The 25,416-nt window shown below is 38.8% G+C and overlaps 1 protein-coding gene across 3 annotated transcripts in view; it reads right to left on the reverse strand.

Annotated features, from left to right (window-relative positions):
- Positions 1–25,416, reverse strand: part of GRIK1 (glutamate ionotropic receptor kainate type subunit 1) — an 87,853-nt gene that overhangs the window by 46,188 nt on the left and 16,249 nt on the right. For 2 of the 3 annotated variants that reach the window (XM_021404017.1, XM_021404034.1), the window contains exons 4-7: positions 18,414–18,595; positions 8,789–8,842; positions 6,616–6,789; positions 3,517–3,660 (exon numbers count right to left, since the gene is read on the reverse strand). In XM_021404017.1, the coding sequence (XP_021259692.1) occupies positions 3,517–3,660; positions 6,616–6,789; positions 8,789–8,842; positions 18,414–18,595 (554 nt within the window). Of the gene's footprint in view, positions 1–3,516; positions 3,661–6,615; positions 6,790–8,788; positions 8,843–18,413; positions 18,596–24,628; positions 24,775–25,416 lie in introns of all 3 variants that reach the window. The other variant, XM_021404026.1, reaches the window with a different exon arrangement.

The raw sequence follows: 25,416 nt of genomic DNA on the forward strand, positions 1-25,416 counted from the left end.
TCATTACATTAGCCTGCATGAATTTGTTGAGCTCAGAGGAGTGAGACAGAAGAGGTTCTGGTTGGATATTAGGAAGAATTTCTTGTCTGAAAGAGTGGTGAGGCAGTGGCACAGGCTGCCCAGGGAGGTAGTGGAGTCACCATCCCTGGAAATCTTCAAGAGCTGTGTGGATGTGGCAATGAGGGACATGGTCAGTGGGCATGGTGGGGGTGGGCTGATGGTTGGACTCGGTGATCTTAGAGATTTTTTTGAACCTTAATGATTGTAAGATTTCTAAGAATTCCCTTTTTCCAATGTGTTATTGATGGTGGTGTTGTTTTTAATAATGCAATACAACCAAAAGAAGATTGCATGCAGTTATTTGACGGAGAACATAGACATATTGCTCTTACTTCTGGTCTCTACTAACCAGCCATGCTTGAAACATATTTTGTCATCAACAAACAGAAACTGAAGTGTAGATACAAATGCTTCAGTTTTTTTAAAAATCTTTGAGATTTGTGAATGTGATTCTCTTTGAGAGGATTTAATAAAGTTACTCAAGATGAAGTCTGCATCTTTATCTTCTGGAATTCTTCTCTGTTCATTTGTTCTTATAGTTGCTTCTGAATTTGAGTGAGGGGAGCTCACATTTGTTTACAAGATAATAAAATAAAAATCAATAGACAATTTTATTCTGGAACTTAACTCATGATTTAAAGGAGACATGACCAGGGAATCCGATCACTTAATTGTGATTTTTTTTTTTAATGTTTATGCATATTTTCCTTTCAAGACAGATGGAATTAGTCTTTCTTATTCCCTTTCTGAAGAGAGAGAATGACCTTATTTTTCTTTCTGGATATGGGCAACATCTGCTCCCTGTAAATGCTTCTGCAAGGGCTAAAATATTAAAATATAATTTAGGTATCAATGGCATTAGGTCACTGAGAGAGACAAGCTTCTGACAAGGATTTACTTTTCATTAAAAAGATCTTTATGAGCTACTGTAGAACAGTCTTGATCCCAGACAGTGTATTTTATGTATAAAATCCTCCTTTATGAGAACTAGTTGATGACCTCTCTGACCTCAAAGTTGTCTTCAGGTTGAAGGAACTTTAGGCAGGATTGCTTTTCTGTGCAATTTTGTAAATGGTTCCTATAATCAGCATAAACTCAGGAGATCTTTAGAGAATGAAAGATTACTCTTTCTGTCACTGTAATTGATTATTCTCTAGCTTCAGATATTTTTTCTTTTGCTTTTCTCTCATAGGCCTGCTAGTAGTGCAGTAAGTCTTGGTCATTAGGAAAAACAGGCAGTTGTTCTGATACTGCTTTTACCTGGTACACTTACCTGAAGTCATTAGACGAATGGAGGAATATTCACACATAACAATACAATACAGTTTGGCTTTATACACTCTGAAAATTCAGAAACTCCAGTTAGCTTGCATTCAAACCAGCATGAACCAGGAGATGTTTTGTCACAGAATATCCACTTTCCCATTGCTTTCTGGAAGAAGCTAGCTCTTGTTCCTAAGGACCAGATATGGCATTTGACTTTGACTTCCCAACAGGATGGTGACTGGCTTAAAAAATTTAATTTGCCCTCTGGAGAGTGAAGAGGCTTTCCACCTTATCATCTGCTTATGTCCAGAACTGTTCTGGGTTCTCTTCAATTACCAACACTCTGGCATTTTATAGCATGGGCTCATAAGAAATGCAGTCATCTCACTTGTTTTATTACCACTAAGATATAATGCAAAAAAGAAAAAAAAAAGCAAAGCATGCCAGGGAGCCATTGAAACTCTTGCCAAGCTCTAGCACCTGCAGTACTCATTGCATGCAGCCTTTGTCTCAATGTTATTTACTGAGACCAGCATGTCTTCAGAGCAGCCTATAAAATGGCTTCACATATTGCCAGTACCATATTACAATCTAGTGTAATTAAACAGTATTTATGTGGGCACAAGCTATTCTTTCTGTCTGCTTGACTCTTTCTCTCCATGCCTATCCACTTGATTCTTAATTTATACAGTTCATCTCTCCTTGCTGAGCAAATCAGATCCTAAAATGAGCTAGGGACATCTAATCATATCTGCTATTTAGTTCCCAATACCTGTTACAGCCTTCAAGGGAAATATAATACTGTCTTATTAAACCTTATCATGCAATTTTAATAACTATCTTTTTTTTTTCTGCTAGAACAGAAACAGGAAGATAAGACCCTTGCTGTGTTTAAATCAGTGTTTTAGTGACCACGAAAGACACTATCTGCACAACAATCACTAATTAGCTCACATATCTCACTCCATACAAGAGAAGCCAGCTGTACGTGATAAATGGGAACTGTATAACTGCGTAACAATAAGCTTTGAATTGAATCTGCTGAGATACATCCAGCACTTCTGGCAATTCAGGACCCTTAAGCTATGTGATCACAAAAAACAGGTGATGTAGAAGTATGCAGGTGCATTCAAAAGACTTTGTGATTACCTATTTCCTTATATTTTCAAGAAGAGAAGTTTATAGGGAAACCTTAAAATCCATAGAACTGTGTGTGGAGAGTACCATGATAATAGGCATCACTATCTGTGTAGGTGAATCACCATGTTGTAGATTGACTATGGCAACTCTAAGAAATTTGCTTGGGTTTAGAGAAGATGATGATAGTTCTTGTACATGTTCTGCAGCCACCACATCTTTCCTTTCAGCTTGTTCCTAAGATATTCCTGGGTTGTGTTGTATGCCCTGATGTGCTGCTACTTCTTACCTTGTACCTCAACATAAAGGTCCTGTTCCACCTACCCAAGTACTAATGAATTTGGCTTTGAAAGGAATTTCTTTGTCATGAACCAAAACTGGGGGAAATGGTGAAATATACTTAGGAAAAAACACATAATTTCTGATTTTCACTTTCACACTTTGCTCTAAAGCTGAAGCTTCCTTTTGAGATTCATAATACAGACTGGATTTTTGGAAATGTGAAGGCATTTCAGCTAAAACATGTATTTTTTAGAATATTTATGGATCAAGATATCCCAGTGATAAAATCTTATGAGATAGTGCATGACCCCAAGAAGCAATTTGCTTCTTTAGAAGTAGTAACTGTGATATTTTCTGAATATTGTATTATTTAGTGGTTCATCAAACAATCTGTAAAACAATCAGTTTAAAGTGGTGAACTGACTCTTTCATTTTCTGGAATGCTTGTTGTTAGTTTTAGAAGTTAGAAACATCCACAATTACCCAAGCAAAACCCATGGGAAGTCTTGTGGTGCGTCAGCCTGAGATTTTATCACACCTGAGGGTTTAGCAGTTTCTGTTTCTAAAAGTCCAGATAAAGTTGCAACTAAAACACAGGCCACAACCTTGTGTCTGTAAATCAATGTTCCTCCCCTGGGAAAGCGAGGAAAAATTGGGTGCGAGAAATCAGAGTACAGCATATGACAAAGACCAGGGAGAAACAACACAAGCCAGCACAGTAAAGAACAGAGAAAGGATTATGCTGGCCATAAGCAGATGGTCTACACTTACCTCTTTTATCAGATTCATAAATCTGGGTCCAAAACGCCACGGCTTGTGTCTGTGACACTGCAGGGAGCTGACAGTCATTTGGGAGGCACGCTGGGAGGCCACTGCTACCATGTAAACTGCATCGTACATCAGAGCCGCTTCAGTCTACATGAAAAAAATAATAACACAGAAAGGCTTTTTTTAATATACTTCCTTGTACCTGGCCTTCAATACTGAGAACTACTACTCTGCACTGGAGTTAAGAAAGAATCTACTGCTTCCTTCCTGGGCTCTCCTTGGAAGTCTGTTGCAGATGATGATGGATTTGTTTGGTTTGGTTTGGCTTTCAATGTAAATTACTTTCCTATAATTTTCAGGTGGATGCTGGGAAGAAAATGCAGGAAGGAGCTTGCTAGCAAACATGGTATGGAGAAGAGCATCAATGAGCCTCTGGTCATGCAGCAACACAGATCCTGGCTTTCCAGGGAAACTGGTCCCACTGAGCACCAGATAAGAATCTCAAAGGTATTTATTGTTTCTAAGCATCTAACTTCCCTCGGGTATTTTGGCAGTTGACACAAATGCGTGAAATGGCTCCATGGAGCTCTGACTATGGCAATTCCCCTGCCACACTTCCCATGCCATCTTAGAGGGAGGTGACTTGTCTTTTTGAGGTACCTTAGTGATAAAGATGAATTTCTATGTCTAAGTTCTAGTTGTCTGAGATGGTCTAACACCTCTAAGATGCTGAAATCTTACTAAAATTGCTGGATGCTTATTGTGCATCAGTATTTCTTTCGAGAATGGACTTACTAGTTTAAAACCATATCCAGTAAACCCCAGACAGATCCTGAACAGCCTGTAAATCTTTATCAGTGATTTTTTTCAGAAAAATCTCACCTTCACCTGCATTGCACTTTGTTGATCTGGTGCTTGAGATAGGATTGTCCATGTTTCCGTTTATGCACAGGGTTGTTGTAAAAATGAAGTGCTTATATTTCTTGAAAAGCTACTGAATAACTAAGTAGGGGCCTTAAAAAAGGCAGTAACTGCAGATGAGAAAAGATGGACACGTTTATATGAACTGCAAAGTTACACCATTCTTTATTCCTTTCCTTTGCAACTCCCTTGGGAAATTAATAGATTTGATTCTTTGTTTCATTTACCTAAGTACATTACAACAGCATCAGTCTTACCAGCATTTGATTTCCAGCAAAAAACTCCACTGTGATCTGAATTTATCAACTAATCTTAATGTACTGCAGATGAGGAATTGCTCTTGACACACTAGTCAGGATCTGCGCAAAACAATGCTCTTGCAACTCGGGCAAATTGAAAATGTTATAAGTGGCAAGGCAAGCAGGAAGAGACAACAACATCTGTTCTCAGTGTCAAGAGTCTTAAAACAGATACTGGTTCCAAATGGACCCACTGACTAAAGGCCTGATCCCAGACCCCTCCAAGTCAGTGGAAAGATTCTCATTAATCTCAAGTCAATGGGCTTGAGAACAGGTCTTCTTATTAGACAAGAGACATGTGCACTCATGATTTAATTTTTCACTGGTGCTGATGTCCCTGTTGATCTGTGTCCAAGGCTGAGAGGCCCTGGAAATACTTAGTGAAAATGTTTCAGTACACACCTTGCTTTGCATTCCTATTTGGCACCACCAGTGTTGTTACTTAACATGATGCCTCCCGCTTGGTTAGTATGTTGGGCAGCACTGCCCAACCTGGCAGTTTGGATCTCATGGTTGTGCAACTTGCTACTCATCCATCCTACCTTGCAGTAACTGGGAGGTTACATTGCTTCTCCTTGTCATTTGTTTCTTCTTGTCCGTGCTATGCTTAAGAGCTTGGGGTAGCATTGAGAAACAAAAGGTCACCCCATTTTCTGAAGAAAAGTGCCTAAATGTTGATGCCTATTCTTATGCATAAGAAGAAGAGATCCAAGAGGTAGTCTTGGAATTTGTCTTTCTGATTTTGATTCTGTTTAAATTACTGCACAGAAACTCAAAGGTCTTCTTAGAACAAATACATCTCTGTGTGCAGTTTGGGCATAAAGTAGGATGTGAGCTCAAAACTGCCTTGGTTATGCTCTCCTAATCTCCCACAATCTGTGATCAGGGCAAAAAACATAGCATGAAAGGAGAAATCCTGAATTAACAATACGATATTTAATCCTCACCTCCTTATAATGTGCAGCTTGTCATAGCCTTATTGTCTAATGAAACATAGCAGTACTGCAGCTCTCTATCAAACTGAATAAGCAGAACTTATTATGAACTCTTAAATGCTCACAGCCAGCTAGGAAGATGCTTTTCCTGGTGTTCATGTTGTTTCAGAGTATCAAGGACACTATGATATTAGAGAGATGCAAAGGAGGGGATAAGAGATCAGTAACGACTTAGGTTTTCCTAAAATCCTAGTTTCTCCCCTGCTTGTGGGAACACAGTTACACTGCTGAAACAAGCAACATATATATATACATATATGTATATATACTTAGAAATGCTAGAGGTAGCACATGTAATGAACTTCTCTTCAGGTGTTAGAATGCTTCAGAATTTCCCCTGCAATCATCTGCAATAAAGCCTACTTTGTATCATCTCTACCGCCTCTATCCAACACAAGACATATTATCTTACATCGCAAAAAAATGGCAGCCTTCTGCCCTGCAAAACTGAATGGAGTCATATGGTCTGTGTGATTGCTCCTATTCTTTCCTTTCGTTCTTAAGGGAGTGGTAGGGAAAAAATCCTAATTTCCTGACTTGATGATACCTTTCATTTATCTTTAAATTATATCTTAAAAGCCAGAGTTGCTGTAGATGATAGAAATGAAGGGAAAGGTTTCTTTTCCAATTTAGAAATGCTATTACCTGTCCACATGTACAATATCTTTCTCTGTAGGTCATAAATCCTATACCTGCTCTGAAAGTTTTTATTTCCTGTTATGTTTTTCACTCCATCCAGAACATTAATGTAGAAATGAGACAGTAGTGTATACATTTGACAACAAAAAGTTGGATGGTGTAGGCTGGATGGTAGCATGACAGAGGGCTGTTACTCTACTCCAGAGTGTGCTATAGATGCCATTGCATCACTGCAGTTGCTCACTTACTGTCATCATGCCATCAAGGAGGCCAGTCTCTGGTTTTGGTGGCGCCTGCAGACGCTCCATTGACCATTTCTCAATGACTGATGAAACCTGGGGATTCTCGATGTTGAGCAGGCGAAACCCTGTCATATTGACACCACTGTATCTGTAGGGTTCCAGGTCCAATGCAAATAGATCCTAAGTCAACATTAAGAAAGCAATCAAAACCAGACGCAGCATTTTGAAAGCAAAATATTCAGAAGATACAATTAGCCAAAATTTGTATTTGATTTTTAATCCAAAGCTCTAGTGCTGTTGTTTTTTTTTTACTCCTGAGAACTCTGCTTGCCCTCAAAACTTAGCCACAACCATTTCAGTTGTAAATCTGAATAAACAAAGGTTGTGTGAAGTTTATGGCAAACTACATATTCTCTTTGTTGGAATACGAAAATCAGGTCTCCACAACAACACTGTTTTGCATCTAAACCACAACAGTATCTAGTTTTAATTTTTATCAGCCCTCTAACAGTGCTGCAGTGCTGACAAACCAACATGAAGAATTAGTTGGTCAATGTTGAGCTTATTTCTGAACTCTGGGAAGGAAAATTCCAAGACATACCAAGAGCAATACACCTTTTCTGCTTATGAACACCATTTTTCTTCTGTCTTGCCTGCTTCAGTGGCTTGCTGCCAGCATGCCTAATGGCCAGTCAGTCTAGTGCACAGTAACTGCATGCACTGCAGTGCTTAGTGTTTACAGGGCAGGGAAATAATGGACATTCTAAATGGCATAACTGTGTGGCAGATACCACCGCTAGATTTATCAAGCAGTGGTAAGATGATAACTACTTTTCAAAGCCTGAAGGCTTTTATTTTTTTTTTTTTCAAAAAAACCTTTTTTGCTGATCCTGAAAAGCTGCTAAAATGACAAATATGTTGATTATGGTTTAATACAACAGTAGCTGTGAAAATATCAACATTTATACCACAATGCCTAGATACCATCATCAGGGCTTACTGCTTTTTCTAGTGTATTTAATGCTCCATTCTATCTCACGCATATTGTTTTTCTTGGTTACCATTTTATGGTAGATTCATGGCTATTGTATAAAACAGTATGGTCTATGTTTACAATGTCTACATCTACAATTTAGAGTAAACCCTAACTTTTTGCATTTTCCTTGATGTTAAAATGGGCTCAGAGAGAACTATTTCAAGCTACTACTTAATTTCCAAACAGTTAGAGTCTTTTCTGACTAATGAATTGACTCGGATTCAGAATGAATTTTCACTTCCATATGAAATTTTATATGGAAAGGAAATAAAGAATATGCTGATGCACAGAACTGACACAATCCAGCTTTCTAGGACTGTTCTAGCAGTACTGGCGCTTGGTTGTCTTCCTGCAATGCAAGTATACAATGCAAATAGATCTTTAGCATTGACTCAGTTGTATGTAGTATACATGTTAAAATATAGGAATGAGGTGCCTTGAAATAAGTAATTAACATTTGTACTATAAAAGAAAATGTAGCATTTTTCTTTTATTATCAAACAACCCAAGAGAAATTTAGAAACATGCAATTTTCTTTTTTTGAGAGTAAATTAGATAATTAATAAGAATTAAACAATAATTCCTCATCTGACAATTGCTAAAACAAAGCACACATCTTCACTTCTAAATTATTCTTTTTTTATAACACTGTACTCAACAAAAACAGCTTACAGGGACAGGGTCAGTGCAGTTGAGCCTGGTGGTCTTCAACTAGCTAAAAATAACGTGATGCTTTTTAAGCTAAGTAGGAACAGAGTGAAGAGCAAGCTCACACTGTGCTGGATGAGGGCTGTACCCCACTGACTGCAGAAGGCTCGGCCTCAGCTTTGCTGCAAAGCCATTCATTCATTATTTCATACTTTATTCAAAGCCATTCATCCATTATTTTATATTCTGATCCATCTTTACCAATGACTGCACCTTATATGTGATACTGAAAATGATTTCTGTTGTATTAAGATGTTGGTTAGTCCCACTGATACTGCAAAACTTGTGACTCTTGATATAGCAAGGAGTGTTAGTACTCATTCTCCAGGAAATTCCTTGAGTAATTGCAACACAAATCATACAGGAAATGGAAACTTTCTGGCTGACTTTTCTGCAGCGGAAAAAAATCATGCCCAGATCTTTGGTGTTTCTTACCAGCGTTGTAAAAAAGTAGTGGTAGTATTCAGTCATCATTCCCATGGAAAGAATCTGTGGAAAGAGATTAAAAGTTGAGTGTATTTTACCTTGGATGCATTCAGTATACTAAAAAGCATGGGTTAATCTGAAACAATACTGTACAATTTATAAAAGGTTGATTACAATAAAGCCTACATTTTTCTTCAGGAGCAAAAAATATCATCTTTATATTCAAAAGATGTGGGTTTTTTTCACCTCTGCTCAGGAAAGAGACGAAAGATTGCAAAACATCTAGGACAAGAAAAATGACTGGCGATTACAAGGAACTGATTTTTTAAATGTGAAATTATTTAGTTTGCAGTTTAGAAATGCTAAAAGGAAGTTTATCAGCAGACAGTTTATAGCAGTGGGGCCAGATGAAAACCTCTGGAGGGATGTGGTTTTCCTACAGCCCCTGTCCAGAAATTCCTTACAAGAGGCCACCCCCACTGTGTGTTATGGGATGCTCTGTAGTTCCAGCCTGGCATCACCTACACTTGTTGCCACATCCGTGCACACCACTACGGTGACGCAAATATATTGCCCTCTTTGGGACCGTGTGAAGTGGAGGAATAGCTGTGAGCTTGGTAACCAGTGGAAAATTCATCACCACGACAGAAATACAGGGAAAGGTTAAATGTTATTCAGTCTGGATCACAGTAAAGTAAGCGTGTGCTATTAATAGCATTTTAGAATGCTTTTAGCAGTGCCTGGATAGTTACTTGAAAGACAGGGGAAAATGATCTGATCTGGCTTGCCAAAATTCTTTCATAGTAGAAGCCTGTTTGATTGTGTATGGAAACTCCTCATATAAAGCAAGGGAAGAACCTAAACTTTCTAAGCTGCAGAAGATAATAGAAACAGCTCAGTGTTAATCACAAACAACTAATCCATTTCCAGCCACTAAAAATCAAGCCAGAAGGCAAGTATTTTACTGAAACACTCCACTGAATTTACATGTCAAAACTGCCTTTTTTATTTCTTATTTTATTAATCCTCTTCTATTGCATTTCTTAGAGTTGTTTTATTACCTGGAAAAGTCAGCAGCCTAGCAACCCTGGAGACAGATGCTCCTTCCCTTTTTATGCACAGAAAATTATATATGGTGGAATCAATGAACACCTCTGCATGCTGTGTTTCCCAGCTGACTTACAGAATCAGAGGATGGCTTAGGTTGGAAGGCTCCTTAAAGATCATTGAGCTCCAACCCTCTGCTGTGTGCAGGGACATGGCTGGACTCAGTTCTGCTCCCTGAACCAGCTCTGCTACTGTGACTGTAGTTCCTGCTACCAAAGCAAGGTGCCAGGCAGGACTTTTGTGACACAGGTCTCTTTTTAGTTGGAAGTGCACTGAAATAACTCAATGATTTCATATGGGACATAGAGCAACTGCTAGGTAATAATGATTCAATCGTGGCTTGAGCACAGGTACACCTCTGGATGCCTAGATTTACTTGGTCCTGTGAAATCTCACAATTGGTTTATGGTGCTGCATTATTATGACAGTAAGATTATACCAATAAATGCAGAGGACGGTTACAAATACCCAGATTTAAATTATTTATTTATTAAAGTTTTAATTCTTAGCTTGGGATATAAGGCCTAATATTGCATTTCTGTTAATAGAAGGTATAAACTCCAATCTTCCTGTATAGAAATAGTAGGACCACAGAGGATTAGGACAATGCAAAGTTATATAATATCCTTAGATACAGCTTTAACTAGAAAAATATATTAGCTTGAATGATTATCAAGTGTATAGCTTAGGTGTTTGGGAAGAATTATTTAGTTGGTGCAGCTGCAACTATACAGCTCCTGGGTATACTGTTAGTTAATCCAAGGTAGCCCAATTATTATTTTCCTCACACATCCAAGGGCCTGAGAGACAGGCGTGTTTGCCTCCAGAACACATTTTTGATTAAAAGTTTGTTTTTTTTTTTTAGAATATTGATTCCCAAATAAAGCACTATAAAACGAGGGGGCAGGGCACATGCATGCCTGTGAATAATAATGATTTCAAAAGTCAAACTACAGAAGTACATCTGAAGACAAAGCAGAACCCCTGACAAACAAGGACAATTACAAGTAAAAAATAAGACTCGACCAACAGTGTTATCTGTCATACGCGAGATGTTCAAGAGCTGTATGGATGTGGCACTGAGGAACATGGTCAGTGGGCATGGTGGGGGTGAGCTGACAGTTAGACTAGGTGATCTTAGAGGTCATTTTCAACTTTAATGATTTTATAATGGACAGCTGTGGAAGAGTGCCGTGGATCTGACAATGACCTGGCTTCAAGGGTGCCACAAGAGAGGCTTGCTGAAGTTCTTCCAAAAAAAGTACTGCAGCCTCCCAGGAAAGCTCAACTTATGTGTCACTTTCATAATTTCTGTATTGGCAATGACTCAATTAAGATGTAAAGCTACAGATAGCTGGAAGGGAGCTTGTAAGTGGCACACACACAGTAATAATGTTCTTTTCTTTTTAAGGAATAATTGTTGATGCTCGATCTGTCTCAGGAGAGGCCCTGATCTGCTGCTGAGCTCTCTCACTTAGCAATGATCACAAGAAAATAATTCACTGGTTGTCCCTCCCCCAACACTCATTAGCAATGATAATTAATTAACAGGTACATAGCCCTTAGACTTTGTTGTGATTTGTGAAGTAGATTTGTAGATTGACCTAAATATGGTGCTTTTTATTTATGGTTCTGAGAGACTTTGCAATAATAACTTTTTTGTCTTTTAGAGCAACATAATGGCTAAGCATAATTCCCAGTGAATGAGCAGATTGTATGACCATACTGAGAGTTCACTCTGAAGGATGGTATTAGGAAAACAGGAGATGAAGGCAAGTGTAAGAAACAGCAGGAGGGATGTTAGTTGCCATGCTGAGGACCCCAAAGCATCACCTTAATGACTCAGACGCTCTCATTAGTGTAATTAGAAGTGTTGCACTTGTGTGCTCTCAGCAGCAAGGGCTCATTTACTTATGTCTATTTGCAACATAGCAGATATGGGGACAGCAGCTTCCAGGAACTACCATGAGACAGACAATAAGAAAAGTATGATGGGAGCAAAGATCCCTTTTGGGTTGAGACACCTCTGAAGAACCTGGCAAAGCAGCTGCACAGGCTCTTCCCACTGAGCCTCCTCACAACAGAAAGTGAACAGAACAGCCCAAGAGAGAGACACGAAGTCAGTAAGTTTGGTTTATGTTTATATGGCTGTCCATATAACGTTAGAATGAGATTTCATTGCATTCTCCTATTTAAATAACTTTGCATGCAATTATACAAATAATTATGCATCAATTTAAATAGTCTTATTTGAATAATAGCAGCTTTTACCTATTGTTTAACTTAGATGAACATAAACTAGTGAAACCATGATAAAATACTCTCTATTTTCTTTGCAGGTCTCCTTCCCGCACAGCCTATAAAATCTGTTCTTCAGCCAACCCCTGATATAGGTTATTGTGGCAAATATAAGAAAGAGACTTCCATCTCTAATTATCCATTTCAAATCAAGGTTTTGCACTTATGTTTAGAAGACCTGTACTTCTAGCTGTGGTTCATGAACTGCAATGTGAATCTGAACAAGTATCAATGGTCAAAGTATATATGGTAAGTGGATAAAGACTGGATCAAAAATATCATCTGTGGTTTGGATGGGACCAGGCTCTTTTCAGTGGTGCCCATCAATAGAACAAGGAACAATGGGCACAAAGCAGAACACAGAAAGTTCCATTTGAATATGAGGAAAAACTTCTTTACTGTGAGAGTGACAGAGCACTGGAACAGGCTGCCCAGAGAGGCTGTGGAGTCTCCTTCTCTGGAGATATTCACAACCCGCCTGGATGCTTTCCTGTGCAACCTGCTTTAGCAGGTGGCTGGACTTGAGGGTCTCCAGAGATCCCTTCCAACCCCTATGATTCTGTGATTCCATGATCTCTTATGTCTATAAATCTCTTTGAATGCCTTGTTCCTGGTTTGCACTGTATCTCAGCTCTAATCTGATTATCCATCTTGTTTTTTTTTAAAAAAAAAAAACCAAAAAAACCAAACCATGATTATTTCCTCATTTAGCGCTAGTTTTGGTCTTGAAGGCAGGCTGGAATCAGTCTGATGGCAAAGAGTATTAGTGCATTAGTGCATCAGATACTTTACTTGCTTTCACTTGGCATTTTTCTCACCCATGCTATTATTCAATTTCATGAACATTAAATGAATGCATTTCATTATCCAATTAATTAGCACCACCACTGTTTTCTAGGATCAGCAATATATGCCATAATGAATAAAAGACCTTCTGCCTCATGGCCTCTTAAATGTTCAGCATAAAAGGTTTATATTGTTCTCCAGTGCTTCCCTGGACTTAATGTGGGTAGCTTTAAACTGGACATGACAGCTCACTGGAAACACTACATGTAACCTGTGTCCCACTCAGTCACAGCATTGGTCTAGCTTGAAACAGTATAAAGTTTCTTCAACATGAGCACAAGCCGCATCAGGATTTCTCAAGAAAGCATAGCTATGGTGTAAGACAGAGGAGAACCACTGAGATGAGATTCTCTGCTTCTCACTCTGTGTTATGAGGGCATCTGGGAGGATCTGCCATGCATGTTCCTCTAGTAGCAGTGAGAACAGAGCTTATGTTGCCTTTTCTCAGCAGACTGTCATTTTTACCCTCCCTGCCAGCCTACTGGAAGGACCACATCCATGAACTGGAATTTTATGTTCTCTCTATTATCATATTTATTGCTGTACTTGGAATGCATACTACAGATACACTTATTTTTTGTACTCCTGTAAGAATCAATTTAGTTATTTTGCTCTTTGTCTGTCACATGGTTAAAGCAAACATGGAAGACTTTATAAAATGATTTATGACTGTCCTAAATCTGATCAAATACACTTTATATTTCATGAAATTATTTTAAAGTGTGGAGGAAGGAATAGATAATTTAAGGTTAGTAGCAATGTAATATAAGAGAGATGAGTTTGCCTAGCAGAAATATCTATGCCATCTACTGGTGCATTAGAAGAGTAAATTGAAGGTTAACACTAACAGCTTAACCTCTTGAACTGAGTTCCTCATATAAAAAGGCAAAATCAAACAAAATATAGTAAGTGCAGTAGTAAGTAGTGAAAACATTTTAGAAGATTTGCACATAAAGCAGGTTGCTATTTGCGATAGCTAGATTTAACTGACTTGTGCAGTTACTTCCTAGTCTTGGCAGGAACTAAATCTCTGTCCATGTCCATTTCAACTAAGTGTTCCAAGCACCAGGTTTTTTCCTAAGAAAGTGTTTCTAAATTCCAAATGTAAGGAACTTGATTCTGTTGATCTCAGGTATTTTTGGAGGGTACCCTACTACCTCACTCTCTCTCAGGGATGTCTGTTTTGGGGGCTTGGAAAGGCAAGACATGCCTTTGGATCAGGCCAAGACAGGCACTGCTGAAATTTACTGTGGTGGTTCCTACAGATCCTGTGCGGGGCCTTTGGAGAACACAATTTTGCCCTTAGAAACCCCAACTGCCCTTATCTCCTGGTTTCAGCACCTGATTGGAACTTAATGATCTTTAAGGTCTCTTCCAACCCAAGCCATTCTATGATTCCCTACTAGGTTTTGCTGCTCGTCAGAAGATTTGTTCAGTCTTTAAGAATTTCAAAGCTCCAGCAGCAAACATTTTCAACTCGATCATGAGAGTCCAGGTCAGCTGCAGCTTCTTTCATCATCTCATTTGAAATCTGCAGGTGTAACATTTGGGCTCAGGTAATTTCAGAGACCCTGATGCCAGTGGGTCACTTTGGACTGCTGGTTTGGATAGTAACCTAGCTGCCTGGTACCAGCAAACAGAGCCATGAAACTCCTTTAGGCACCATGCACTAGTCACATGAGGTTACCATCACTCATGAGGGAATATGGAGAGAAAAATCAGAGCAACTACTGGAAAAAATGGCAATTAATAATCACAATTTCTGCTTACTCCTTCCAGATGCCAATGTTGGGAGGGCCAGGTCTCATTAAGCTGGCTGGGGATTGTGAAAGCCTGGGCTTTCTGCAGCGTGTCGGAGAGAAAGGAAAATGTAGGAGCTTAGGGATGTTGTGTATTAGGCGAATAACGAAGCACTCGGGCTGTAACACAGAAGGCCCTTCCCCATTTCACTTGCTATTGGTTGGCCTACGGGAGAGGCTGTACTTCTTTGTTTTCATAACAAGGAGTATGACCACTCTATATATGGGCTTTTCGGAAGTAAGTGGTCAGAAGCGGGAGATTCAATATGATTGGCCAGGAGCTCATGTGAGCTTCTGGAACAGTCTAGTAAAAGATAAGAAATACTATATAGTTCTATAGGTTTTACCAATAAATGCCATTTTGCTGTTCATCATATTGATGTGCTTTGTGCAACAGCTGGCCAGGACCAGGTTTTGGTTCTCTGCGTGCAAGGGTAATATGAAAAGGGTTGTCAGAGTTCAGTAACAAGGGAATAGGTTATTCAGAGGCAAGTAGGCCTTGTATTTTGTTTAAATTAGGTTATTGATTCTCCTGTTATTTTGCACAGGGAAGAAGTGTGGCTCAATCACATCTTATTTGAAGCTGTAAATAAGCAAAAGATTGTCCCATTTAAGAGAAGAAATCTGTCTTTTGTGCTCGTTTGTAAACAAAAGTTCTAAGGAGGCAAGCAAAGAGGTCACCTCCCCATGTTCCGCACCTGGTAATGTTTGGACAGTTCCATGCTCCCAAACACAGTTCCACACACTGACACTTTCAGGGCCTCGCTTCCAATGCACTGATCCTTCAATCCCAGAAAGAGCTTTTGGATTTTCCTTGCCCCACCTTCCCAGCAGACAAGCTGTGCCACAGCCAGTGCCCCCCATTGCTGGTATGAGCAGCCCTTGCTCAGAGAGCCCTTGGTGCTGAGGCAAGGCTTGGAGGAGGTGAGAGATGCTGCTTGACTGGACATGGGGTGTCCAAAAGGGATGGATCTGATGCTGATGCAGAGGGATTCTCTGTACTTGAAGAAGGGAAGATTAAGACCCTTCTGCTAAGCTCTGGGAGGAACTCAGGCAGGCTTGGACAGGGAGCAGGATGCAGGAAGCAAGCATAAGCAATGGGGGGGCACATCCTTGTGTGACTGTGCTGCAGTTTTAATCTATGAAATACCATTCCCACTCCAACCTACTGCACATTTCCACCTCCTTTATTTATCCTGCTGTGTGGGCTACTAAGCTTCGACTATGTTGTTGTAAATGCAGCAGTCAGACAAGAAAGTCTTTCTTTGGGGGCTGCTTTAGGTGACCATTGTCTCCGATTTCTACCCTATCAGAAATTCTATAAAGAATTTAATGGTGGTATGTATTATATTTTTTCATTACTAATATTAAATAATTTTCTTAAAATTATTTTAATAGTATTATCTTCAATATCTTGTTCTCATTCAGTGTAAAATTATACACAGGTTTCTGTGTGCAGTGATGAGAACATGAATCTTGGTAATCCAGGTGGCTGACCTGCAATCAGATGAGCCATACGAATTCAGAGCCCTCCACACCTCCACATTTCACAGCTGCCTTTGACAGTGAGGAACTTCAGCATCTGAGTTACGGCTGCCAGCAGCTAGATACAGCCACAGAAGCATTTCATACAAAAGCTATTTTCCCTTTATTTCTAGCCTATATTTATGATGCCTCTGTTCCCGCAGCTCTGACCCCCAGGTGTACCTCTCTTAATTTTCTTGTTTTCTTCCATATCGCCATCCACAATCCCTCTCTGAGCTCTCAAGGCATTGGAAAGCATTATCTGTATCTGCAGCCTATCTATTGTCTCCCCTGATCCATTTCCCACACAAACCGCTCTGCCACTTTGCCCTGTCTTAGTGCATCTTTTAGCACTTCCTCTTCTTCTTTTGACATGAAGGTGATTTTATTTATTTATTTTTTTACACTCAACCTGGTGCATTTGAAGCTCTGTGCCTCCTGCAGCGTGCCAAACATCTGCACTTTCTTCTTGCAGAGCCTTGAAAATTCATGCTGTCAGTTTAACCCTTCCCCCACAAATCTCATTTTGGAGCAGCTTGTTCCTGCTGTCAGGTTTTAATGCTTTTGGATAGCCCTCTGGTAAGTGGGGTGAGGGCACAGCATCTCTCGTGCCCACCCTTCCCCACATATCACTGCTTGCAGCGGGGAGAGCAGCTTTTTCCCCGTGTTCCCAACACCACACCTGCATCTGGGCCTGTTGTAAATATACAGCGTGCAACGAGAATACCCAAAAGTATAGTACAGGTCCACTTTCCTGATAGCAGTAAAGGCAGCCCTCTCAGCTCATGGGAATGTGTGTGCCCCAGCTCATTTAGGACCATCCTGCAAGTCAGTATTGACCAAGTGTATCCTGAGTGGACAGGATGGTTTCAGGCTCTGCAGGCTATTACATCGAGTTTGTTGACTTACCCACTTTGATACAGAATGCTGCTCTACATAACTTAAATATTCCAGCAAAACATTCCACGCTGGGAGCATTAGAGCTTAAGCTTTACAGGATAGCCCACCTTTGTGCCTTCAGATCAGTGGAACCTTTCCTGACGATCTCTTGTAATCAACATTTCCCATTAAACTGAATTACAGTAATAACAAAACAAGCAAACAACAAAAATCCAAGGAAAACATTGTTCCCAATGTAATGCTTGCTTGAGATTATTGCATATAGGTCACTGACTTGTAGGAGCCAGTGCTTTAGACTTTGATTGTCTAGAAATGTATAGTAAGTGACAACAGCAAATTCTAATTTGCACCATTGTTTATGTGCCCCTGGTAACGTCCCAGCCCATTACCATCAGGCTTTGTGGCACTTGTCCTTGCCTTGTGTGACTGTCCAGCTCTCACATGTAGGTCAGGACTATGCCAACCCTTGAACAATAGCCTCTCTTCCTGTTTAAAGTACAATTTTTTTCTCCGATAATATCTCCATTCCATCTTCTTGCTGTACCAGACTTTAAAATGTAATGAGGTGATGCCAGCAGACCACATTTTGCTTTGTTAAGGGATGTGAATGCAGAGATATGCTATTTTCTGCAGTAGATTAATGCTCCATTGTTATAACAGTCAGAACTGAACCTGATGGGCAGCCTCTGTGGAGGCAATAGCTTGATGAGAGCCACTCTCTAAGTGCTCCAAAATGGAGCACTTTCTTTTTTTTTTTTTTTGTGGGAGAAGACATATAAAGTGTATCAATTAAACTAAAACAAACTAAAATAGATGCAGCAATCTTCCTAGTCAAGCAGAACCTGAAGTATTAAAGAGAAATGTATATTTCCTTCTGATGGATATTTACAAACTTATTTTCAGACATCACAGAATAATAGAATCGTTTGAGTTGGAAAGTACCCTTAAAGGTCATCCAGTCCAACCCCTCTGCAATGAACAGGGGCATCTACATCAATACTGCTGCTCGTTCTTCTGGCTCTGTGAAGTCCTGAAATCTCCTTGAGGGCTAAAATTGCTGCAAGTTCTGTAGTGCCTTCTGTCCTTCATGTTAACTATAAAGGTTGACAACTTTCAGGATGCAGATTTAGCATTATACATTTTCACCCCATTCTTCTTACCTGCTTAAGGATTTCTGCTGCTGTTTCATGTGAGCAATCAAATATCACATAGAACTCCTTCCCTTTCTTCATCTCCTTGAGTAAAGGTCTGGCATCTTTATTCCCAGAGGGCAATTGGCGGATTTTGATTTTAATGTTGTATCTAGAAGGGGCTTTGATGAGCTCTTGCAGGCGAATTAGACCTGAAAAATGATACACAATTATACAAACAATCTTTTTGTGCAATGAGTATTTATTGTCACTTGGAAAGAGTCTCTTATCAGTCCTAACATTTAATGTATCTAAGCTGCCATCTTCATATTTTTCAACCTCTTGATTGATACAGCTTTTCCTTTTCATGATTATACTTTGCCTCAGCACCTAAATACTCTGAAATACGTTCTGAATTTGTTGACTATAGCATATGTTTGCACTGATGCAATATTGATACTGTATCTTGCAAAAAAAAAAAAAGCAGTAGCTGGCAGCAAATTATTATCTCAGCATTAAAGAACAAAAACATAGAATTAAGAAAATCCCTTTACTAACTTTTCTGCCTAATAGTAAGTGTCTGTAGATGAGGAAAAACAGTGGAAGGAAACCACTCAATGTCCAGCACCTCCACTGTTGCTTACTTAGAAGCAATGGTGAGCTTGAGTGGCACTTAGCAGCTATTATTCTTAATAGGCACCCATATGGCTTTCATTGTCCTAATTTCAGCATACATTGCAATACCCCAGCGAGGGGAAATTTAATTTTTCCTTATCATCAATTTAGAGACAAAAAACTCAAGGGCATAGTGAAATTAAATGACTTGCTAAAGTTTGCTCAGCAAGTTTGAGATCTTAGAAAGTATTGAAATATTTTTAGATCCAGTTCTATATCTGTAAACACAAGAACATGACTCCTAATGCTGTCTTCAGCTGATACAAATCTACAGTGCTTATTTGAAGTCAGTGAAGCTCAACCAGTTGAAGATTTGTCCAAGTATTTAAACACAGAGCAATTCTACTAGCTAATTCAGCACTCCTATGTAATTTGTACTGCCTCCAAAAACAAAGTAAGATAGTTAAGAGTCCTTTGAGGTGTGTGATTACAGTCTCTTTCTCATTACCCATGAACTTAATTTTCCCACAAAAAACTTGTGATCTCCCGCTGCGTGAAAGTAAAAGGCTGTCTTAACAATATGCAGAGAAGGAGAGACAATATGAGCAAGTGGCACCTCTTAAACAAAAATCAAACAAATGATTGATATGAAAAAACTCACTCCCCTGCTGGGAGTGGTTATATATTTGTCTTGTGTGTGAATATCCTTGGTTCATTGATCCAGTGGCACACTGAAGGCAAAACAAAGAATCCCAATTTCTTCTGATGTTAGCAAGTTGCTACATATTGCTATGTTAGCTGTTGGTTTCCATTGTTGGCTTTCACTCAACTTTCTGGCAATGTTTTTTGAAAAAAATAGTCTTTCCTTCTGCCTGCAGTGCTGGGTTTGTTCTTTCGGGTCTTCAAGTATCAACAATCAATACAGAATATTAAGTATTATGAGTATTCAAATGTAAATTACTGTGCGCATTGTGAGATTAGAGCCTGGCTGGAAGCCAGCCTGTGTAAATATGAAACAATTTGAACTCATTATTATGAGGATGGAGTGCATTCTTCCAACACTGACTAACAAGTAGGAGTTTATGTAATCTGTCTGTAAAGCTATAACTTGGTTGTATAATAAATGCAAGTGTCCAACTGTTGACTGCAGTGTCTCAGCCACTATACCAAATGGTGAGTATAAGAAAATAAAATGAGTTTTGGGATAAGAAGAGTCCAGCATGTAAGGAATCTCTGCACCTTCACACTGAGTGTTGTTATATCTCTTTCCAGCATCAGAATCTACTTAACTTCCAGTGCAGTTGAACTGCAAGAGCAGAAGAAAAAGATACTAAACTATCTGCTTCAGCCGCATAGGGCTTGGACTTATGCTTCCCATTACTTCCTACTGCCACATCAAATGAAGGCAAAGCCTGGTCGTAGTGTACCAAAGAAATAAAAACAGCATTTAGGTGTGAAAGAAAATGCAAGTCGTTCTTTTTTCGAGGATCAGACATAACCTGAATGAGCAAGATGTTTAAATATGTGAAAGTCTTTGAATATTTCATATCATTTCACAATGTCTAAAACTGCAGCAAGTTGTATGTGATATACATAGGAATTCAAACATGCCTAGCATGAATGCAATGTTCCAACAGGCAAATAATCATATGCACTGGTGGTAATAATCATACACTACTGGTGGTAGTGTGTTAGTAGAAAGTGTGCACTTCCCCATTTCCCCTTTCTTTTTTTAATAATACATTTGTGTAATTGATTCATTCAGACTTAAAAGTTAATGAGATGGTTTTATTACTATGAGAGAAAATGTTTTTATTAGAAAACTGTTAGGATTAGCCAAGTTTGATCTTTTCTTTGAACAGTGCAAGTTCAAAGAAAGCAAATTTAGTAAGAATTCAAACTTTGCTCTGTGCAATCAGACTGAAATAACATGACAAAAAGAATTGGCTCCTGAGAATCTTAGAAAGCTAGGAGAGCTGGCTAAGAAATTGAATAAGGCAGGGACTCTTACAGAAGATGAGGAATTTAATGTGGTTGCTCTTCTCACCTTCTGGTAGGTTAAAATCATTGGATTCAGGGAAGATGGAATAGATAAGAGTCAGAAACAACTGAAATAAAGTCATGTGTCTGTTACAGATCAATGTGCAAAATACCAATGTGCAAAACTGGGATATTGGAAGGGATCTACTACAAACTACTAAATTAAACCAAGGAAGAAGATGCATACCCAGCTCCGGCATGTAGAAATATAATACATAATTTATGGTAACCAAGTTTGGGAAATGCAGTGCTTGATGTACAATGCACTCTTCAGCAAGGTTTTGTCAGACTGTTTTAAAACTCCCAGAGACAATTCTTTGCTTTACACAGGCAAGGCATTGCACTTGATATAAATTAACTCTTTTAAATTAATTAATAGACAGAATTAAGCCTGATTATGGCCTGGGGACACAAATAATAAAGTGAGTTATGCCTAATACGTAAAAAAGGATGTCAGTCTCAACTAAAAAAAAAATAAAAATATTTGCTTAGGAGATTTATTTTGCCTTAGTATTAGAAAGCCATAGGCAATAAGGCATAAGGTGAGAATTTTAAAGAGAGAAAACCATGAGAACTTTATTCTATGCTCAGAAGCCATTAATTTGCTATTTAGAACAATGATTTTGGCTGAAAGTCCAAGACTTTGATTGAAAATCCATCTTCCAATGGCACAGAAAGGACAGCAGTTAGAAATAAATATCAGCTATAGTGTACTTTATTATTCTATTTATATTGAGGACTGAGAGACAAGAGGGTAAAAATCTGATTGACTCAACTCAGGAAAAAAGAATGAATTTTTCTAATATGTTTTTGCAGTAAAATACAAGTTCTAAAGTACCATAGGTCCCTTTGTAAGAGACAGTAAAAGTGTTTAGCATGGTACATAGAAGACAAAAGTTGCTAACATTTCTGTATTTGATAAGAAGCAGGATGAGTAAGTGCTTCCTATTCCAAACACAATTTTTAGCACTGTTGGTCGCAGATTTTCTAGATTTGTTCGTATAAAATTTGCTTATCATTGAAAGTCCTGTAGAGTCTGCTGAGCAGATTACTAACACTCAACCATTTATTTCATAAATGTTGAAACTTTGAATAAATTATAGAACATTGGAAATGTGTGCTAATGTTTTGTCAATATTAAAACGTGTGTATGAGATGATACGTAATAACTTTTCCTAGTGTCATCAGTGGACAGATTAGGAACAAAGCTGATATGGTTATAAAATGCTGAAGAACAAAATCTTAGGACTACAGTAAGAGACACACTGAGCTGCCAACGGAAGATAGCTCTGTATCACACTAAATTTCTTTGTTTGGTGTGATAAATTCTGTTGATATAGGCAGCTTCCTAGATGTATAGCACTTGCCCCCTCCTGGGAGGTGTCCATCTTCATATATCAACCTGCTCATGAAAAATTCAGAACCGTAAGATATTCATTTGCCCGATCACAAAAAGCAGATATCAATGAGAAAGATTTATTAAACAATGAAGATCTGTGAAGGCTAGTAGTAGCTTTTTCAGAAATTTATCATGCTCCTGTCTCTGTATTCATTCCAAAATCAGCACATGGAAAAAAAGTTATGGCTGAAAAACCGCTGGATTGCAAAAACTGGCAGGATGTTAAATACTGTTTGAGATAAGGAGAGTAAGCATAAGTGATTGGGATCATTTGGAAGCATGAGTTCATTCAGACAGACTGATTTTTTATCACTGCTCTGTGCAAACCTGCATTTCTCTTGGTGGAAGTGTTCGTGTGGTAATGAAAGGTGTAACTACCGGAGATGGGGGGAAACCTCAGCTTGATAAACAAGCATGGTATGTTGTCTCTGTGCCAGAGGTGGCCATGATGGCATGTGGGCTTGGAGCAGTACTGCAGTGTGAAGGATGAAAGCAGGGTTTTCACAGTCTTCAAAGTAGATCCCTAAACTGGAAGCAGGGCTAATCTGCAAACTCAGTTACAACCTGAGCATGCATCCCTGAAACTTCAGTGTTACACCCATTAATTCATTGTTAAATTAGGAACGAAGCTGCTCTTCGCATACAATTTGTCTCAAAGGAAAAGAAAAAAAAAACTTCAGATTTTTTTCTACTTGTAGTATAAAAATATCAAACATGAGAGATAAAAACTAAAAAAAAAGCCCAGGCTAAATGGTGTCAATCTAAACACAAACCAAAGAATATTTATATTGATCAAAATTGACCTCTTTTCTTCCCTGACTTCATGTTAATAAGATGAATGATGATTAATTTACTTTGAAAACATCTCTGCAAATTAAGTCTCTTTCATATCAGTCAATTTTTATAACTGAACATGTACACCACACTTGGTATTTTGGAATGCTAATTTGTTAATGGGGTAGGCTGAAAAGATGTCTATTCATTTACCCATTGGTATATTTTGGCATATACTGCTAGAAGCCCAAGAGAAATCCTGCTGACCTAGACCATCTCAGTATAGATGCAAGAAGTCTGTTGCAGTAAACACAGCCCAACTTGCTCCTTCTCTTCTACCTTCAGTACTCTGGTACACTCTATGAGTCTAAGGTGAGCAGAATAGAAATACTGGCATTGACATCTGCCTCTGGTATCCAGCAGGAGATGTGCTTCTTTTGTGCTGTCAAGTGTATATAAATAAATATAACATTTCTAGTGTTAAAATTATTGTTTATTTTTAGGGTTTTCTGTTTTGTTTTTTGGGTTTTTTTTAGCAGAGTTCTATTTTTCAGTCATGTTTTTACAACTTGACTTTAATATGGATGTGTTTGGGTTGTTTTTTATTTTGCATACTCCCTTTAAAGCCTTATGTAGATTCTTTCATGGCTCAGCCAGGATTGTTTTATGTCAATACCAAAGAATCAACTTGCTCATCCACAGAGCTCTAAAAGGGATTTATTTACGTGGGCAATAGGAAGAGAAAGGGAAATGCAAGTCTCAGAGCAGGACTGACTGTGAAATGCTTACTTTGCACCAATGACTGCTAATGCACAACAGGATTTTTCAGAAATGCACAAGGTTTTTTACAACTACTACATCTTTACTGTAAAAAGATGCTGTTGAAGGATGGGAGTGAGAATAGCTGGTATGCTCTAGCCACCTCACTGTAAAATGCTGTTGGAGGTAAGAGATCTACCAACAGCTAAGGTCATGTTGCAACATAGTCCACAGCTGGTTTCACCTCATTTACGTCTTCAACATTTTGATCTCACTAGGATCTTTACAATGGCTCACTTCACACAAGTCAGCAGAGGGAACTTTAACAGGGGTTCACTGATAAAGAGAATTCTCCATTGACCAATAAAGAGCAATTAAAAAATTGTTGGGCATTGTTGACAGAGCACAGCTGTGGTCTGTGTCTCTTCAGCGTTTCCATCAGGCTAAGATAGGCAGTTCTGGTTGTGGTGCACCCATTAGCCATTGGCCAGCTTTTGCCCAGACAGCTCTGCTCTGAGCCCTGTCCAGCATGCCAGCTGCTGAGGGCACGAGGAGCTGAGTGTCCTTGTGGTTTCAGCAAACTCATGGTGAAGTTAGCAGTTCCTTCCTGCAATTAAGATTTGAGGGCTTCAGCAGTCCATACGAAGGTCAGTCTTACCCATTGTTTAGACTGCAAAAAGCTGCATATTTCTCTAGCTGCAGTATTACTCCATTGACTCTGTTTTCTTCATCTCAACAGATCCAATGTCCCCAAGAAAATCTTTTCTGCTGCTTAGAATGTGCCCTTAAATGTAACTTAGTGCCCTGTAAAAAAAAAAAACTCTTAGGTGGTATGCCTTGCTTAGTATTTCCTACATTTTGATGGGAGAATTATAGACCTCTCTGAGCCTTTAATGGTTAGCTTACTTGTAAACATTTTCTTGTGAACTCAGATTATGGACACTTAATCTGTGACAGAATATTCACTGCAGGAGAGATCATACTCTCTGCAATCATACATGCAATAAATTTTGATGTATTATCTTGACGGATAGGACAGCTTCTGAGAAAAACTTAGAAATGCAATGTCAATGATCAGAATAGCTAGTAGATTTTTCCAAAACAAAATCTGTTCCCACTCCAGTGAGGGAAATGGCATTGCTTGCTATACTTTGGCTATTAGTACAACATGTGGTATCAGCTACAGGAATAGTAAAGCCTAGATAGTTAAAGATATGCAAAAGTGGCTTGGATTGCCTTATAACATCAGTGCTCTTGCTGCTTGTGTATTAAAAAAATGAAAGTCACAGTCTCTGATATATTTTGAAATCACTACTTCCCAGGAATGAGTTTGTTGTTCTCTTGTTATTATTATTTATTTGTTTGTTTGCTATATGAATAAAAAAAGGGATGTTTTACTGATATTCACTGTCCATGGTATGTTGTTGGAAAGCTGTAACTACTGCT

The sequence above is a fragment of the Numida meleagris genome, chromosome 1 (genome assembly GCF_002078875.1).
Source record: "Numida meleagris isolate 19003 breed g44 Domestic line chromosome 1, NumMel1.0, whole genome shotgun sequence".
NCBI classification, from domain to species: Eukaryota; Metazoa; Chordata; class Aves; order Galliformes; family Numididae; genus Numida; species Numida meleagris.